Source organism: Macrotis lagotis, chromosome 1, assembly GCF_037893015.1.
Source record: "Macrotis lagotis isolate mMagLag1 chromosome 1, bilby.v1.9.chrom.fasta, whole genome shotgun sequence".
Lineage (NCBI taxonomy): Eukaryota > Metazoa > Chordata > Mammalia > Peramelemorphia > Peramelidae > Macrotis > Macrotis lagotis.
In genome coordinates, this window is record NC_133658.1 from 516,066,613 (window position 1) to 516,085,713 (window position 19,101).

The following is a 19,101-nucleotide window of genomic DNA, read 5'->3' on the forward strand; positions in this document are numbered from 1 at the left end:
AGTTCCCTCATTCTACCATAGCTGCCTATTTATCTGTTACAACTCCTTTCCCTGTGGTATATATGTTTAGCTGGGTACTAAGATAGAAGTAGCTAGATGGCACAGAAGATAGAGGATAGAGGGCTTGTCCTGGACTCAGAAATGCTTATCTTCCTGAGTTTCAAATCTGGCCTTAGACACTTACTAGCTATGTGAATCTAGGTAAGTCATTTAACTTAGTTTGATTAATTTTCCTCATCTGTAAAATGAACTGGAGAAGGAAATGGCAAACCATTCCAGTATCTTTATTTAAAAAAACTCCAAATGACATGAAGAATTGGAAACTACTGAAATGACTGAACAAGATAGAAGGAGTAGGGTTGTTTGAAGTAACTTATAATGATTGATGTAGGCTTAATCATTGAAGTAGAAGGTACTATTAGCATTTTAGAGGAGCTTATTAATGAAATTTAATTTGATACTTCTATATTATAAAAGATTTGAATTTCATTCTTTTCCCTTTAGCACCCAGATATATAATCTTTACATTTGGAAAAATAGAGGCATTTTTGAAATTGGATAGAATGCTTTACTCCAACTATAAAAAATGTCAGTGAGCAGCTCAACAACTGTTTCCAGTGGATTACACTAGTTAGCTTGGTTAGTTGTAGGCTCATTTCAGACATTAATCCATAGTTTCAGAGATGAATTATATACTAAATGTTCTAGTTATATTCATCTTTTTTGAGTTATAAATATCTTATATTCAGTTGGGAAAAATGCCCATCTTTTTTATTATTAAATAGATCACACAGAATACTTGCCTAATTTGGTAGAGATTTGTATATGGTGAAGAAGTTAAAAGCTAGTTGATATTGTTTGGGATTAGAAATGATAAGAGAGTATTGATAGAAAGTTCACTATGCTGAATCTCCCCCAAAGTCTTAGTGCAGCTTTCAACTTTAATTGTTAAAAAAAACTGAAATTGAACTTTTGGGATACTGTGTGTTCACATGCATTGCACATGCACACATGCTTAGTAGAGCTATTTTCAAACCTCAAAAAATTGATTGCTTTATTAGATTCACCTTATTTTTGTTTTGCCAAAGACAATTACCCAGTATGATCAACAACTTTATTTACCAGACTTGGCTCTGAATGACTTTTGGCTTTTTTTTAAAAAGTAAATTCTTTCCTTAGGGGAGATTAAAATTTGACTCTCATCTTTGAGAATATTCAAACGAATGTGTTACATTCTCTGAAATAGTTTCATACATTTTTGAGGAGTGCTTACATCATTGGAACAGATATGCCCACAGAACTGCTTGGAAGGGGATGACATGAATGAGAAAAAACAAAACTTAGACATCTGCTCATTTAGGTGTGTAAGTTCTCTTATGTATCATTATTTTATAGTTAATACCTCCTAATGTTCGCAGTTTCTCACTTTAAAAGTGTTACTAAAAACTAATATCACCATATGAAAAGAAGTAAGACTTAGGGGAATTTGTAAAAGGTTTTGTATAATTTGACTTAATTTTTCTCTTTTAGTTATGTAATATGGAGATTCCACATCAAGGAGTACAAGTAGAAGGAGATGGTTTCAGCCATGCTATTCGTTTATTAAAGTAAGAATGATTTATTGAATTTCATTTTCTGAAACAAATTCAGTTATACTTTCCTAAAGAATTACTTTTAAAAAACATGGAAAATTGGGGCAGCTAAGTGGCACCAGTGGATAGAGCACTGGCCCTGGAGTCAGGAGTACCTGAGTTCAAATCCGGCCTCAGACACTTAATAATTACCTAGCTCTATGGCCTTGAGCAAGCCCCATTTTCCTTGCAAAAACCTAAAAAAACATGGAAAATGGAGTTCTTTTTCTGTATAAAAGGCATAATTAGAAATACTTGTTTTAAATTTGTTTTATTTGGAGATTTCATTATTTATTTTCTGTTAGTTACTTCAGAGAATCATTAAATAGGGAATAGCCTAGAAGATAAATGAGAACAATGGTTGGGAAGAGTTGGTTCTTTTTTATTGTTGATTTATTGAATTTATTTATTTGAAGAATTTATTTATGTTTTGTATTTGGTAGTTGATTATTTTTTCCCCAATTACATATAGTGAAAATTTTGACATTCATTTTTATCATTCATTTAAGATTGTGTTGCTGAGTTCTAAAGTTGTTCAAAATTGCTTTTTTCCATAATTATCATTATTTAAATTTTTCTGCTTACTTCACTCTGCATCAGTTCATAAGTAGGAATCATCCCAGTTTCCTCTAGAGCTATCCATTTCATTTTTTCTTTGGCAGAATAACATTCCATTACACTCATATACCACAATTTCTTTAGTCATTTCCCAATAGGAGGATACCCAATCCCTTATTTTCGAGTTTGTGTTTACCTTGAAAAGAGCTGCTATAGATATTATACATATTGTTCTTTTTCTCTTTCTTTGAAGTAATGGTTGATCAAATTATTGGGAAAACTCCCAAAGTAGGGAATTTGGGGACTTAAGAGCACAACAAATTAGGGTTAAAAGCACATTTATTGATAATTCACCAAGTTGAGAGACCTTCAGCTAGCCTGAGTGGAAGAACCCTCTGAATTAGAACTATCTGGTCAAAATTCCTTGGGTCCGACCAAAGCAGGGATTGGCCCCAAGGCAGGATAGGTTGGAGAGGTATATAGGAGAGTCCTGGAAGAGGTGGGGAAAGGTGAAGAAGAGGCTTTCTAGTGAGGACCTTCAGGGCCTATTTATGGTATAAGAAGGCTAGCCTTTGGTCCTTGAATTAAAAGTATTTTTTTCAAAATGCCAGTTGACTTAATTACCTGGCTGTACTTATGACCTCACCCCCTCCTCTCTGTTCCTAATTTGATCAAAAGGACGTTAATATGAAATAGGGGAATTTCTAGTGACTTGTTACAGAAATATAAGTTTAAAACTCATCTACTTTTTTTATATAGTATAACTGAGAGGATGTGCTCAGTTTGGTAACTTTACCAGGGTAGTTCCAAATTCCTTTCCAAAATGGCTGGAACCCATTCAAAATTACACCAGTAGAGAATACAATTGTCATTTTTTTCTTTTATCATCTTTTCTAGTTTGATTAAGTGTAGAGGAATCTCAAGTTGTTTTCTTTTTCATGATTGTGTAATTATTAATGATTTAGTACATTCTTAATTTTTGAGATTGTGGATGACTTTGAATTATTCCTATTCATATCCTTTGATCATTTTTGTAATTAGGTAATAGAGTGGCCAGAGCACTGAACCCTGGAGTCATGAAGATCTGAGTTTAAATGTAGTCTGAGACATTTACTAGCTAGCTGTGTGATCCTGGACTAGTCACTGAGACAAACCCCAATTTTCTCATCTGTAAGATCAGAATAATAACACCTATACCCCAGGATTATTGTGAGAATGAAACAAGATAATATTTGTAAATCACTTTTTAAATCTTAAAACATTATGTAAATGCTAACTGTTGTTATTTATCAGATGTGGAATGGCTCTTAGACTTATAAGTTTGAATCAGTTTCATATATATATCCTATCAAGGAAATTTTCTCTAAGAATTTTTTTTTTCTGGTTACTTGTCTCTCTTTTAACTTTTACCCATCACTTATAATCAGAAACTCTTCTCTTTCCATAAGGCCAAAATTAATTTCCTCACTCTTCTAATGTGTATGAGATGTTACCTTTTAAGTTTAAGTCATATCTGTTTGGAGTTTTTGGTTTTAGATGTTGGTCTGATTTTTTTTTAAGCAACTGTCCATTTTTCCCAGCCGTCTTTGTCAGATATTGAATACTTCCCCTGATAACTCCAGGCTTGGAATTTATCAAACACTGCTACTATGTTTGATGATTTCTGCTTGATAATACATTACTGAATTCCTTTACACTTTTTTCCATTATTCCCCTTGAAATTCTAGACCTTTTGTCTTTCATATTAATTTAATTAAGTTTTTCGGTCTTTAAAAATAGCCTTTTGAGAGTTTGAAACAGCACCAAATAAATTAATTTAGAGGGGATTACTGTCTTTTATTATTACACTAGTTTATTTTATCCTTGAGTAATTAATATTTCTCTTGATTTTTAGGTCTATCTTCATTTCTGCAAAGAGTGTTTTATAGTTAGATTCATGCAGTCCCCTCCAACACTGATCATTATTCTTTCTGGTCATATTGGCCAATATGAGAGGTGTGAGGTGTTATAAGCTCTCCTTTTCTTGTTTTGTTGCTTATAACTAGCATTCTTAGTGTCATTAAATAGCCATGATAATAATGGGCTTCTGAAGGTTTTCTCCAAAATGAAGATATGATGTTATTTTTGTATTCTGAAAAGTAATATAATAGTGGTATGAAAGATTTTCAAGGGAAATAATTTGGAGACTATTGCATTGAGTAGTTTCTGAGTAGAAATGAAAGCCTAAACTAGGGTGGTGGCTAGAAACAAAGACTAGATGAAAGAAACATCATTGATAGTATCAGTAGACTTGATAATTGTTTATGATTTGAGAAGAAAGGGGGAAGAGACAAGGCAAAAGTTGAGTCTAAAAAAACAGAATCTTAGCATCACCATAAATAGTGAAGACAGGAGGAAGAACTCCAGAGACAAAGATACTTATAAATTTCAATTTGTAGCACCTTGTAAAAATCTCGGGGTCCCAAGTTGTCAGAGTTGGAATGGATCTCAAGGCCACCTAGTCTTCCATCTGGCCTCTACTTGATGGATACAAGTAAGAGTTCTAGTACCTTATAATAACTCAGATTTTAGAATTATTTTTATGACATTTTGTATTCTCCTGAATTGTTATTTTTATTTAATTTTGTTTTAAAATATGAAAACATACTAGAAACATCTGTTCTTCAGATGCTGCTTTCCAATAGAAAAGGAAGTATAAATAGAAAATGCACGGAAACAATTGTTTTAATATGATGTCTGCAGAATCTTCAATTACATATTTAGTAGCTACTAACAAACTTGGATTAAGCCTTCAAAATTATTGCTTGTTGGATTAGCTTCTAAAAGAAATGACAGTTTTCAGATTTAACTAATGTATTGTTCAGGAAACCTTAGAAAGACTTTCATGAACCAGTATCAGTGAAGTGAGCAGAACCAGGAGAACAATTTATACCATAATAATACTGTAGAGACAAATAATTTTGAGATTTAAGAACTCTAATTAACTTAATGATCAACCATGACTCAAGGGGACTCATGATAACGCATGTTATTTACTTCCTGACTCAAAGGTGTAGGAAAAAAAATGGTATCTAATAAGATATATTTTTTTAGGTTGGCCATGTTTTTTAATTCTGCATATTTGTTATAAAGATTGGGGGAGATGGGGGGGCACTGTTTTTTTCAATGAAAAGATTGAAAAGGAGCATATTTTTATTTTTTAGGTGGATTTTTTTTTTTTGGCAAGGCAGTGGGGTTAAGTGGCTTGCCCAAGGCCATACAGCTAGGTAGTTATTAAGTGTCTGAGGCTGGATTTGAACTCAGGTACTCCTGACTCCAGGGCTGGTGTTCTATCCACTGTACCACCTAAGCTGCCCCCAAATCTCTTTTTTTTTTTTAATGGTAATTTCAGGTCCTCAGAAGCTTTGCCTTCCTCTTACACCTAGTTGTCAATGTTTCCAGCTTAGAAGTTGCAGATTCCTACATAGAAGAGTCCTGGGATAATGGCGTGAATTTAAGCACCAGCACCCTGGCAGCCACTTGACCAGGGTGCAAGCCCAAGGGGGCCCTACTCAGTGTTCTTAAGAGAGCCATAACTCTAGCCTGAAGGCCCCAAAGGAACAGCTGCAGCTGTGACCAAGACATGGACACAGCAGTCACTGCTGCTATCACTATTACTCTATCCACTGTGCCACCTAGCCTCCCTGGAGCATTTTTTTTTAATGTGCTTAATAAAAAACTTTTCATAATTAGTCACCATTTTCCTGGGAATGAATCTTTATGTCATTAGTTTCCTGTCTAGGACTAATGTCTCTTAGCAAAATTTAGGATCATAATGAAGGATTTTACTTTGCTAAATGTATTAAATGATGCTTCTATGTATTGTCATCTCTTTTTTTGGTAACAAATTGTTTTTAGTGCTGTTACAATTGAAGCTTCTTTTCTAACCTACTAAAATGTGCACTTTTTGTTTTTGTATCTATATAAGATATACATGTACACTTCATATGTTACTTTTTTCATCATCAGAATACCACCATGTAAAGGCACAAGTGAAGAAACCCAGAAAGCTCTAGATCGAGCTCTTCTTGATTGCACTTTCCGACTGCAAGGTAGAAACAACCGTACGTGGGTGGCAGAATTAGTGTTTGCAAATTGTCCCCTTAGTAGTACTTCTACCAGAGAACAAGGTGAGGTATTCCACATATTTTGTATGAATTTTAATCAATTTATTGATGTTCATTTGCTCAATTATCAACAGTTTTTTTTACTCTTACTATCTCAGGACCAACAAGGCATGTTTACTTGACATATGAAAATTTATTGTCTGAACCTGTTGGTGGTCGAAAAGTTGTTGAGATGTTCCTTAATGATTGGAATAGTATTGCACGGTTATATGAATGTGTGTTAGAGTTTGCACGGTCTCTACCAGGTAAATATGATTTTTATAATTTTTTTGACTTTTATTTTTGTATATGTTGTAAGCTTATATCCTTTTCTCTTTTATCTGTTCACTAGATATACCTGCGCATCTTAATATTTTCTCAGAAGTTCGTGTCTATAATTATCGCAAACTTATCTTGTGTTATGGAACCACCAAGGGAAGCTCAGTGAGTGAATAAGTCCTTGTTATTGAGGCTTTGAGTTTTTAAATGAGTTCAGAAGGTAGAAAATCCAAGTTTCTTTCTTACAGTAGGAGGATTCTAAATATAAGAAAGATATCTGAGGTTTACTACCTGTGTGACTTTGAGCAAGTAATGCCTTTAGCCTTTTTGGAACTTAATTTCTTCTTTTAAAATGAGGGAGTTGGACCAGATGATCCTTTGACAATTCTTCCATATCTAGACTTAGGATCCTATGATCTTTCTTGATTTAAAGAATCATTACTTATAAAGGATATAAGCTTTCATTTAACAGAATTAAATTTCACAAGGTATAAGATGCTATATCTCAAGTACTTTATTTACCTAAGTAGTGCCAAAAATAAGTTTTTTCTTAGCTTTCAAATTTAAAATACTTCATCAATAAAACTACATGACTGGGAGTGGTTAGGTAGCACAGTGGATAGAGCACCAGCCCTGGAGTCAGGAATACCTGAGTTCAAATGTAGCCTCAGACACTTAATAATTACCTAGATGTGTAGCCTTGGGCACCAGCCCTGGAGTCAGGAGTACCTGAGTTCAAATGTAGTCTCAGACACTTAATAATTACCTAGATGTGTAGCCTTGGGCAAGCCACTTAACCCCATTGCCTTGCAAAAAACCCCAAAAAACCTAAATAAAAGACATGACTGAATAGTGCAGAACAAGAATTCATTATGTTTTCTTAGGATGTTTGTATGAATCTTCTTATCAAATAATTGTAATAATAATTATTATTATAGCTAATGCCCATATGTTTGCAAAGCAGAAAAAAAAATCTTATTTGAACCTCTGGGTGGGAAATACTGTCAATTATCCCATTAATTTTAAATTAACGAAGCTCAGACACTGAATGACTTTGCCAAGACCACATAGCTATCATCTTTAAACTTCTAGTTTAAAGTCCAGCAGACTTTCTGTACTATATTTACTTTTCAGTTCTGAGATAGGAAATTAACAACTTAATTTAATCCTGTTTCTAGTGGTTCTCTATAATTTTAGGGACTATTCTGTTTACCTTTTGACTGATTGCAGTTTTTATAACCCTCTTAATTGAGGAAGCAGACAAGACTTAGTTTTTTTTTTAAGGTTTTTGCAAGGCAATGGGGTTAAGTGGCTTGCCCAAGGCCACACAGCTAGGAAATTATTAGGTGTCTGAGGCCGGATTTGAACTCAAGTACTCCTGACTCCAGGGCCGGTGCTCTATCCACTACACCACCTAGCCACCCCAAGACTTAGTTTTAATGTCTCTATTATAGAGGTGGTTTGTTACTTTATGGCTAAAAACATCTATAAATATCAAAAATAGTAGGGTTTTGTTTTGTTTTTCAAGTTGTTGATGCTAAGCATATTTGATGAAAATTCTGCTGCCATTTTAAGTAGAGGGACACTTTTGTTCACTTAAACATTCCTTATTTTTACCCCTACATAAACTTAAGGCTAGATATTTTTACATTAAAATTCAATATTCCTGCTTCATGATGGTTTTTCTAAACATAAAAGAGTGGGTTTTGAGATATTCAAAGAAATCTTAACATTTACCAGATGGGCATGTCTTATGGTACAATCAGTAAACTCCCTTCATTTCAGAGCTCTCTAGTGCTTTAGCATAAGACTGAAAAGTTTGTTTCATTTCAGAAAGGAAACTGGTCAGTCTCAGGTACTATTTTAGATATAATATTGGATAAAAGATTTATCTTTGGTGCATTCTAACTATAGTAATATTTCCTCAAAAATTTGGTTGTTTCAGAAATTGATTTATTGATGCTTAACCACGTATCCTGACTTACAAAGGAAAGAGTCTAAGTTCTCCTATCTTAGTTTATTGCTTAGTTTTTTAACTGAGAACTTATTCAACTTAAGAAAACAATGACTCTTATGTATAGATAAAAATCTAGTTTTCATTGTCTTCGCTGTGACTTTTCTTTAGCTTATTCTTCATTAGCACTTCTAAGGTTCTGAAATCTTATTCTTTGTTACTTAGATTAGCATTCAGTGGAACTCTTCACATCAGAAATTTAATATTTCATTGGGAACTGTTGGTCCAAACTCAGGTTGCAGTAACTGTCACAATACCATCCTCCATCAGCTCCAGGAAATGTTCAACAAAACACCAAATGTGGTCCAGTTATTACAGGTAACAAGTATAACTTCCAGAAATTAAAGTAAGGTCAGAGTTGTATGTAAACTTTTTCATAAGGTGAGAAGGGTTACGTCTATCACTTGGGGTCTTTTTGAGAATTTTTATTTTAAAACAGGACCAGAGTACTTAGATGATCTATTGTGTATTTTAGACACAGTCAAAGAAAACTGTTGATGAGTCACCTCAGAAGAGTCTTCCTTAGAAATAGTGCTTTCATCTTCCTAGAATGAAATCTGAAGGTAGCAGTGCCATAGACTGAATGTCCAGGTATGTGTTGATGACACTTAATTTTTCTCAATTTTTTTTTCTTATAGGTACTTTTTGATACTCAGGCTCCATTAAATGCCATCAATAAGCTCCCAACTGTACCAATGTTAGGCCTGACACAACGGACTAATACTGCTTACCAGTGCTTCTCAATTCTGCCTCAGTCATCCACTCACATCAGGCTGGCTTTCAGGAATATGTATTGTATTGATATATACTGCCGAAGTCGGGGGGTTGTGGCCATACGGGATGGAGCCTACAGTCTTTTTGACAATAGTAAGATAGTTGAAGGCTTTTATCCAGCACCAGGACTGAAGGTAAGAGTCTTAAGTATTCTAGCATATTAAATATGTGAGGAAACATTAAAATATTCCCTGAAATATTCCTTTGCAGAGAAAAATGATTCTTTCTGCTAACTTCATCTCCACTGTGACTTCATGCTAACTAAAGATGGTGGGAATTTTGTTAAAATTGCTTGTGCCTATTTGCCTTTTATGGCAGTCCTTTCCTTGCTTTTAGAAATAGTTGGGGTTTTTTTTTTATTGAAATGAGGTAACAAAAAATTGGTTAATTTCTCTTTCATCTTTTATCCTGGTAACTTATACCAGGAAGGTGGATTTTATTTAGATGGGTTTAATTCAGTTCATCAAACCTTTAATAAGTATTTATGGGGCGGCTAGGTGGCATAGTGGATAGAGCGCCGACCCTGGAGTCAGGAGTGCCTGAGTTCAAATCTGGCCTCAGACACTTAATGATTGCCTAACTGTGTGGCCTTGGGCAAGCCACTTAACCCCATTTGCCTTGGAAAAAAATACAAACTTAAAAAAATATGTGTACTGTCTGCTAGTTGTTGTAGTGTTGTAATGAAGCATGGCATAGTGGATAGAGGGCTGACCATGGAGCCAGGAAGAAGACCTAGATTGTAGTTGTACCTATGACACCTGCTGACTTAAGAGAATGAATAGGTCACTTAACTTTCAGAGCTCTTAGACAACCTAGACTGTATGTTACAGAGAAGGAACCAACTTGAATTGGTAGAGGAGGATCCCTCATTTGGGAGCTTCATATATCTTTGAAGCCATTGCTTCAAGCCATCTGTACCTATTTATTAAATATTGGGGGATATAAAGACAAAAAAGAAATAGTTCCTGCCATCAAGGAAACTTACAATCTTCTGGAAAAAGGTTTATTGAAATTGACTTTTGTCTTATTTGATTTCTGATCCCTTTTGGGGGATTCAGGAAAGTTGTTAGAAGTTTTGGAAACTATGACCAGTGTGACATGCTGTTATGAAAACTTTTCCTCTCCTGGTTCTAGTCAGATAAATTGTGATGGGAAAAGAAAAGGTATAAATCATTGCTTAACAGTTTTGTTCCATTGTTCCATTCTCCCTCTGTTATATACTCCCACCAAAAAAAAATGAAAGAATTTTAAAAGTTATTCCTAGATTCATATATTGTTAGGGTTAGGAGGATCTTTAAAAATCATCTAATCCAGCCATTTTACAGTTTAGGCAACTCATGTAATAGCTAAAGTAAATCCAGCCTATGGGGTACTTGCATCTCAGTTATGTGACATTAGTCTAGTTAATGTCAAATGATTGTGGGCTAGATAATACTTTAATTGCCAAAAAAAAATTTCATTTCTGATCAAGAAGATCATTTGAAAATATTTGTCCAATTGGACCAGCATACACTTAAAAGCTTTTTAATCAGAATTTCCTGTTCTTCGAATGTTAAACTAGATGACTTTTAGTAATTATTTGATAATGTGTTTTTTTTTAACTGATTTTTCTATCACCAGTCCTGAGGGTATCTGTTTTCAGTTTGTGGATTTTATGTAAGAACAACTTTCCTTTTGGAGCAAGGATTTCCAATTAAGTCTTTTGACTGACTCTTAGATAGTTTAAAAATATATTTTTAAAATAAGTTTAAAGTATTTTAAACAATGCATTTATATCCATAGACGTTCCTGAACATGTTTGTTGATAGCAACCAAGATGCTCGAAGACGATCTGTAAACGAAGATGATAACCCCCCTTCTCCAATAGGGGGTGATATGATGGATTCTTTAATATCTCAGCTACAGCCCCAGCCACCACCCCAACAAGTAAGGATAAAGTTAAAGGTCTAAAAATAAATCATACACATGTAATCTAAATTTTTTCCATGAAAACCAGTCTTTTTTGAGTAGGAGCTTAAAAGCATCATCTAACATTAAAGTTTTTTTTAAATCTGTTACCTTGTGTAGAATTGGCTCATATCATGAGAGTAATTGCAAATTCTAAACATGTTTATCAGTTCAAAATTTTCCCTCTTATCAGAAGTTTGTTTCAGGTATACAGGTAGCCTCAGAGTATAGTGTTTTCAACCTATAGATCCCATACAAAGGATACTATTTATGTCTAGTTAGAAAAGTTTGACCTTGGTACAGAATCAGAAATCAAATGCCCCACCATCTCTCCAGAAGAAACCTTGATTGACAGATACAGTTCTCAAGGGATCTCTTTGCTTCCAGGTTACCTTCACTTACCTATTCTTGTCACTCTTGAGTTGTGGATACCTCATAGGAAAAGAGTTTTCTCACGCATACTTGCTTAGAACAAGGAACTGTATGGAGGGAGCTTCAGACAGCTTCGAGTAAGACATGGTCAAAGGTGTTAGGGCTTTAGATTCGAGAAAGCATCAGATCATTGATGTTTTAGGCTGAATCCTTCCAGTTGCCCACATTGCTTTACTTCTGTTTAAGTGACAGGACTAAATAGCATGACCTTTTTCAGTTTACAATCCTGGGCAGTTTACATTTCTGTGTTTAAACAGTTTCCTTTTCAAACATTGGTTGGACTGGATGAACTTCTAAAATCTCTTTCTGCTCTAGAACCTGGGATTTCAGATTAAATAATAGAAACAGACCCTCAGATCAGAATAGCTAACATTTATATAGCAGTTTGAAGCTTGCAAAGCAAAATGTTTGTAAACATTTGATCCATAAAAGAATCTGAGAAATAGATGTTATTTTATTCTTCATTTTACAGCTAAGGAATCTGAAGCAGCAAAGGCTGGATTTGAACTCAGGTCTTCTTGACTCCAGACTCTTTGTTCTATTTCCTGTATCATCAGTAGTCTCCAACAATTGTATTATAAAAATTGTGAGGTTTTTAAGTGTTTTGCAAAGGCAGAAGAAAATATTTCTATCCATTGCAAGAAAATTCTAACAAGCTTCAGTGAGCTACAAACATTTACAACTAATGAAGTTTTGGCATTGTCCTTAGCTAACCAAGTCTTGATTAAAATTATGTATGGGGCAACTAGGTGGCGCAGTGGATAAAGCACCAGCCCTGGAGTCAGGAGAACCTGAGTTCAAATCTAGTCTTAGACATTTAATAATTAACCTAGCTGTGTGGCCTTGGGCAAGTCACTTAACCCCATTGCCTTGTAAAAAAAAATTGACATGTATTACTGTTTACCCTATGGCTAAATAAATTCTTCATGTTCTAGATTCTTAATTATTTACCATTATAGTTAAATTTCTTTTAAAATTTTTCTAGTTTCTTTTTATTGTAATTATGCACAATTTCATGGAGGTCTTCCTACAGTTTTTTAGTTGAATTCTTGCATGTTTCTAATCTTCAGTCCCAACAGGAAGCAAAACATTATTACCCTTATTAGCATCAGTTAATTAATAAGTATTTATTAAGTGCCTTCTGATAAGTGCTAGAAATACAAAGACAGTTGCTGATTGTCTAACAGGGGAAACAGCATGCAAATTATAGAACAGTCAGGGCTATATACAAGTAGGAAATGATCAACAGAGGAAACTCTAGAAATAAGAGGAATCATAAAACTTTTTCTGTAGAAAATAGAATTTTAGCCGGGTCTTGAAGGAGACCAGGAGGTAGAAATGAGGAGGGAGAACAAGCATTTCAGTCATGAGTAATAGTTTGAAAATGTTCAGTCAGAATAAGGAATATCTTGCTCAAGGAACAACAAGAAAGGTCAGTGTCCCAGGATCACAGAGTACTGGAGGAGGGGGAATTGCAAAAAAATTGGAAGAAAGGAGATGGGTTATAAAGTGCTTTAAACACTAAGAACTGAATTTTGTATTAATTCTTAGAGGTAATAGGTTATGGTTTATTGAAGATGCTGCTCCCACCCCCTCACCCCATCCTCAGTGGCTATATGTGTGACATGACCAGAACTGTGCTTGAAGAGAGAATCGCTGACAACTGAGTGAAAGATGTTATTGGAGTAAAGAAAGACTTTTGGAAGGCAGACTAATCAAGATGAATAGTTCAATCTTGAACTGACAAGGGTTATGGTACTGTTAGAGGAGAAAAGGAGCCATATGCTAAAGATGTTATTATGAAGGTGAACAGATTTGATATGGGAAATAAGAAAGTTAGGTTGCAAACCTGTGAAATGAAGAAGATGATAGTGCCCTAAAGAGTCAAAGAGAAATTAGGAAAGGGAAGGGTTTTAGGGAAAAGATGATAGATTCAGTTTCAAACATGTTCATTATTACAAATCTATAGCACATCCAATTTGCAATGTCTGAAAAAAACAGTTGAAGATGTGAGACTGAAGGTCAGTAGAGGTTAAGACTGAATAAGTAAATGTAAGATCAGCAAGTGAAATAGTATAAAGGAAAAGAGGAATCAAGGAGAGAGCCTTGTGAGGTACCTATTATTAGTGGGTGGACCCTGACAATGAGATCAGGTAGACAGAGGGAAAACCAGGAGAGAATAATATCATTAAAACCTAGAGAAAAGAGGGTGGTTGACAATGCCAAAGATTGCAGAGAAATCAAGGAGGATAAAGATTGACATGAGTCCATTAGAATGGGTAATTCTGGTACTGGTAACTTTGGACAAAGTAGTTCCAGTTTAGTGATGAGGTCAGAAGCTAGATTACAAAGAGATAAGAGAATGAGGAAAAGAATTGGGGGTACCTGTTGTAGATGTATTTCTCAAAGCATTTAGCCACAAAAGGAAGAAGGATGTAGAGCATGATAGTCATTAAGGATGGATGGAGCAAGTAAGGGTTTTTTGAGAATGGAACATACATGATATGTTTGTAAACAGGAGAGAAGCAGCCAGTAGGTTGACTAAAGATAAATTGAGAGAGTGGGAATGATCGAGGGGATAATCTGCCAGAGCAGATGGGAAAGAATGAGATCAGTTGTGCATGAAGAGAGGTTTACCTTGGTAAGAAAGACCATCTCTTCAAGGGTGACAAAGATGGAAAAGATAATGGCAGAAGGTATCAGCGTGATGTGAGATAAAGAGTTCTCAACAGGGGGTGGCTAGGTGGCACAGTGAATAGAGCACTGGCCTTGGAGTCAGGAGTACCTGGGTTCAAATCTAGCCTCAGACACTTGATAATTACCTAGCCGTGTGGCCTTGGGCAAGCCACTTTAACCCCACTGCCTTGAAAAATCTAAAAAAAAATTTTTTTAAAAAGTTCTCAACAAATGACATCAATATTTTTTTCAGTAAAATAGTAGGCAAGATTGAGAGAGTGAGGGTATTGGAAACCAAGGGTTTGTGGGACAATGAGAATGTTTGGAAGAGCTTCTGTGGTATAATAAGTTAATTAGGGAAATTTAAAAGGATTGCCGAGCAGCAATAAAGACTTGGTTCAGTGTGAACAACACATTTTTAGTAAACCCAGTTGTGATTTTTTTTGCAGCTTCATTCACATCATTTGTGTGTAAGAGGGAAGGTAGTATATGATGAGAGTGATCCAAGGCTGAAACTTGACAGGGCAGGAGAAATGAATATCACTTAACATCCTTTGAATTAGGACAGTATAGAGTTGAGCTAGTTCATTAGGGGGCCTACGTGAGGAAAGGAGGAAAGTGTTAAATAGTTAATCAGCAAAGGATTCAAAAGAGTTTAATTACTGGAGAACTGCCACAAAATTTGATTGATTTTCCTCTGTGGAAAAGATACACAGAAAACTTGAGGAAAGTTGGGGTCAGGAATAGAATCTAATAAGGAAAATTACTGAGTACTCACACATACTGTGACCCACATAATCTAATTTGTAGATGCTTCCTCTCCTGAAGCAGTTTCTTTGAGAATAGTAATAGTGGCTTTGGATAGTGCTTTATCTCCTTTAAATCAGTAACTTACAAGATTGTACATGGATAGACCATCTCATTTTTAATTTTGACCAAGGGATCAAAAAAAGAATGGAAGAATAAAACAAATAGCATGAGAAAACATAGAAGCCCCTCTTATACTGTAGCTTCTGTGTTTCAGTGCACCCTTTTTGGGGGGAGTGACACCTCAGGCTTTTGTAATAGTAATTGAGTAAAATATCAATAATAATAATAGAGACATCATGGTATGATTTGGTATTGCCCAAAGAATGGTTCCTGAGACTTAAGGGTCCTTGAGGTTTCGACTATTTTCTTAATAATAATAAGACGACATTATTTGCCTCTTAAAACACTCTTCCATTTTCATCTGTATGCAACCAGAGATTTGTTCTTTTACTTCAGCAGATTGAAAACAAGCAAATTTGAAAATTCAGCAATCTTCTTAAGCCAGACATTAAAACATATGTAAAAGAGATTTGCTTAATAATATTGTTATTTTGGGGGCGGCTAGGTGGTGCAGTGGATAGAGCACCGGCCTTGGAGTCAGGAGTACCTGGGTTCAAATCTGACCTCAGACACTTAATAATTACCTAGCCATGTGACCTTGGGCAAGCCACTTAACCCCATTGCCTTGAAAAATCTAAAAAAAAAATGTTATTTTTCAATTATCTTATTTATATTAACATGTGATGCATTCATTATCATTTTAATGAATTAATAAATATCTTAAGATTTTATCATTTTATTTTCTAATATGGTAGAGTATCATTAGATGTAAGCCAGATTAACCGAAGATCTCAGAAATTTTTAAGAGTATAGGAATTCTAAGAACATGTTTGAAAATTGCTGGTATAGTGATTAGAAAGATGGTCTCAGAAGCAGGAAGATTTGGTTCAAGTCTCATCTCTGGTGTTGACTTCATGAGCTTAGGCATATCATTAAACAATTCTTTAGTGTCCTTATCCAGGAAGCCACAGGTCCAGACCCTAGCCTTGAACTTTGTAATACAGTTATACATTTTTTAAAGGGATAAAATATGATTTATTGTAATTTTTTAGTATAATGGCAAATCATTTTCCATAAAGATTGAATAAATTTATAGTTCCACCAGAAATTCATTATTATGTAACTGTCTTAAACATTTATCATTTTTGTCTGCTGTCATATTTATAAATCTAATCTTTCGGGGGTGGCTAGGTGGCGCAGTGGATAGAGCACCTGCCCTGGAGTCAGGAATACCTGAGTTCAAATCCGGCCTCAGACACTTAATAATTACCTAGCTGTGTGGCCTTGGGCAAGCCGCCTAACCCCATTGCCTTGCAAAAAAATAAATCTTATCTTTCTCTTATGATCAGTGATTAAGAAATCCAGAAAAAAATCCATTACACAACTGTTCACATCCTATCAACATTTCTTCAGTGAAGAATGTCTTTTGTACTTTTTTTAAGGGAAGAAAGGGGAGGAGTTGATAATTTCCATGGGTAAAAAAATTTATATGTTTTGGGAATATGCTAGGAAGAGGTATATACTTTTTTACCTGGGAATGGTGTACATTTCACATAGTGAAAAAGAAGTAACAGAGCTAGAAGTTTATCAAGATGGGAAGATCAGTGAGTGAAATAGTCTCAGCAGCCATCTAGTAATCTAGCCTCTGCTTGAATATCTTCATTGAGAGGATATTCTTCCATCTTATGGAAGCCCCTTTCACCTTTTAAGAACTCTTAATTGTTAGAAAATTTTCCTTAGAATCAAACTTAAAATTGTTTCTTCTCAACTTTCCTTCACACATTTATGCCTTGTGAGATTTGCTGAACATTTTTAGTCTCTCTTTCACATATTTCAAATAGCTGAAGCGACTATCATATCCCATCTTACATCCCCAGCTCTAGACCCCATCTTCTCTTCTTCAGGCTAAATATCACCAGATCTTTCAATTGATTTACCCATGACATGCTGTATCCTGTGATTCAAGCTTAAGCTTAAACTCCTTACCTTCTTGAATGGCATACAGTTCTCTGTATAGTACAAGAATTAGGTTGAAAAGGGGAGAAATATAACTAGTAAAGAGAATGGGATTGTCTGTGTTGTACTTGGGATGATAGGCATTGTAAAGCATATAAAATTCAAATTAAAAAAATAGGCTTCATAGTGATGTATAGGACTATCTTTTTCCCCCTCCCATTTAAGGACGAGGATTTTTAGTTTGAAAGTTTTTTACAAATCTGAAAAGTATTTTTTAAAGTATTCATTCATTTGGAATTAATATTAATTAGTACAGTTTCATATTTGTGTATGCTTTCATTGATGAGGTCTGAGTTTTATGCCAACTTTATTTTTCAACTTTCAGTCATTTCCAAAGCAGCCAGGGTCTTCTGGAGTTTATCCTCTTACTTCACCACCTACATCTTATCATAGTACTGTCAACCAGTCACCTTCTATGATGCATACACAATCCCCAGGTAAGCTGTCACTCATTGTATTGTTGTTTTATCTTAACCTAACCTTATTAGAAGTAGTCACTGTATTGGGAAGCAGTAAACTAGCTTTTAATGTTATTTGTCCTAGGCATTTTTTGTTACTTGTCACTCATTGTCTTTCTCCTGCTGATCTATCTACTCTCTTCTATGCATCATTTATTTAAGCTTTATTGCTCATTTCTTTCTTAGGTGAATATTTAAAATATATATAAAATGATCCTCTACTGGAGTCACACTCCTGTGTGATAGTTGATTTTCTTTACCAACTTGCAAATGCATCAAATTCTGACTCAACAGTGGACAGGTAGCCAAAGACCAATTTGGAATAAGACACTATCAGAAAGTTGGCTACCAGGGATGATTTTTTTTCTTTTTACCATAGCCATTCAGTATTCTATGGGGATATCATCTAGATCTGTGAAGCAGGTAGCTAGACTAATAAAAGGATATGCCTCTTTAATTATTGAAATATATGTAGTTTAGTATTGATTAATTTTCCTATGATTAGGAAATCTGCATGCTGCCAGTTCACCCAGTGGTGCTTTGAGAGCTCCATCACCAGCATCTTTTGTTCCAACTCCTCCTCCTTCCTCACATGGAATCTCTATAGGACCAGGGGCCAGCTTTGCCAGTCCACATGGTAAGTCCTTATGTCAAAGTCTTACAGAAACAAATTCAGATTGATGCAAAAAAAAGAATTAAACTGGTGTTTGTAGGATACAATTTTTGGTTCTGTTTGACATATTTTCTGACTTGAACAATGTATGCAATTTTGCTTGACTACTTATTTGTAACAATTGCTTTTATTTTATGGTGAAGAGTTGTGATAAAGGAGTGAGGGTTAATGATAATGATACCAAAAAAAGAATATAAAGAAGATCAATAAAACATTTAGAAAATAACAGAATAGAACCAAAGGAAGTTAGAGATAAACCTGTCTAACCATGCTAAATTTAATTTGTACTTTTGAAAAATAAAAAATAGAATGTATTACAGATCTATGGTTTCATACAGAATCTCTTTTGTTTCTTTTTTAAGGAAATGTTTATAGATGTTGTCAAGTTAATAAAAAAAGATATTGTAATAAAATAAAGGCATTAAGAAAGAAATTATTAAATTCATATTTTTCAGAAAGATGCTGGCTTTTGCAGCATCATAATCTAATCATTTTAATAAATTAATGTTTGTCAAATGAAGAAAATCTTAGTCATCCTTTTTTCAGTTTTGTCAACCTTTCTTGGTGGAACAAAACATTCAAGAAAATTAGTCTTAATTTTAGCTGATTAGTTGGCAGTTATTTATTG

General features: G+C 34.6%; 1 protein-coding gene across 1 annotated transcript in view; it reads left to right on the forward strand.

Annotated features, from left to right (window-relative positions):
* The window catches only part of MED14 (mediator complex subunit 14), a 70,220-nt gene that overhangs the window by 33,142 nt on the left and 17,977 nt on the right, over positions 1-19,101 (forward strand). The window contains exons 16-24 of the mRNA XM_074214170.1: positions 1,531-1,607; positions 6,198-6,358; positions 6,454-6,600; positions 6,687-6,778; positions 8,793-8,945; positions 9,266-9,535; positions 11,184-11,327; positions 17,668-17,779; positions 18,306-18,437. Coding sequence (XP_074070271.1) covers positions 1,531-1,607; positions 6,198-6,358; positions 6,454-6,600; positions 6,687-6,778; positions 8,793-8,945; positions 9,266-9,535; positions 11,184-11,327; positions 17,668-17,779; positions 18,306-18,437 — 1,288 coding nt within the window. The remainder of the gene's footprint in view (positions 1-1,530; positions 1,608-6,197; positions 6,359-6,453; positions 6,601-6,686; positions 6,779-8,792; positions 8,946-9,265; positions 9,536-11,183; positions 11,328-17,667; positions 17,780-18,305; positions 18,438-19,101) is intronic.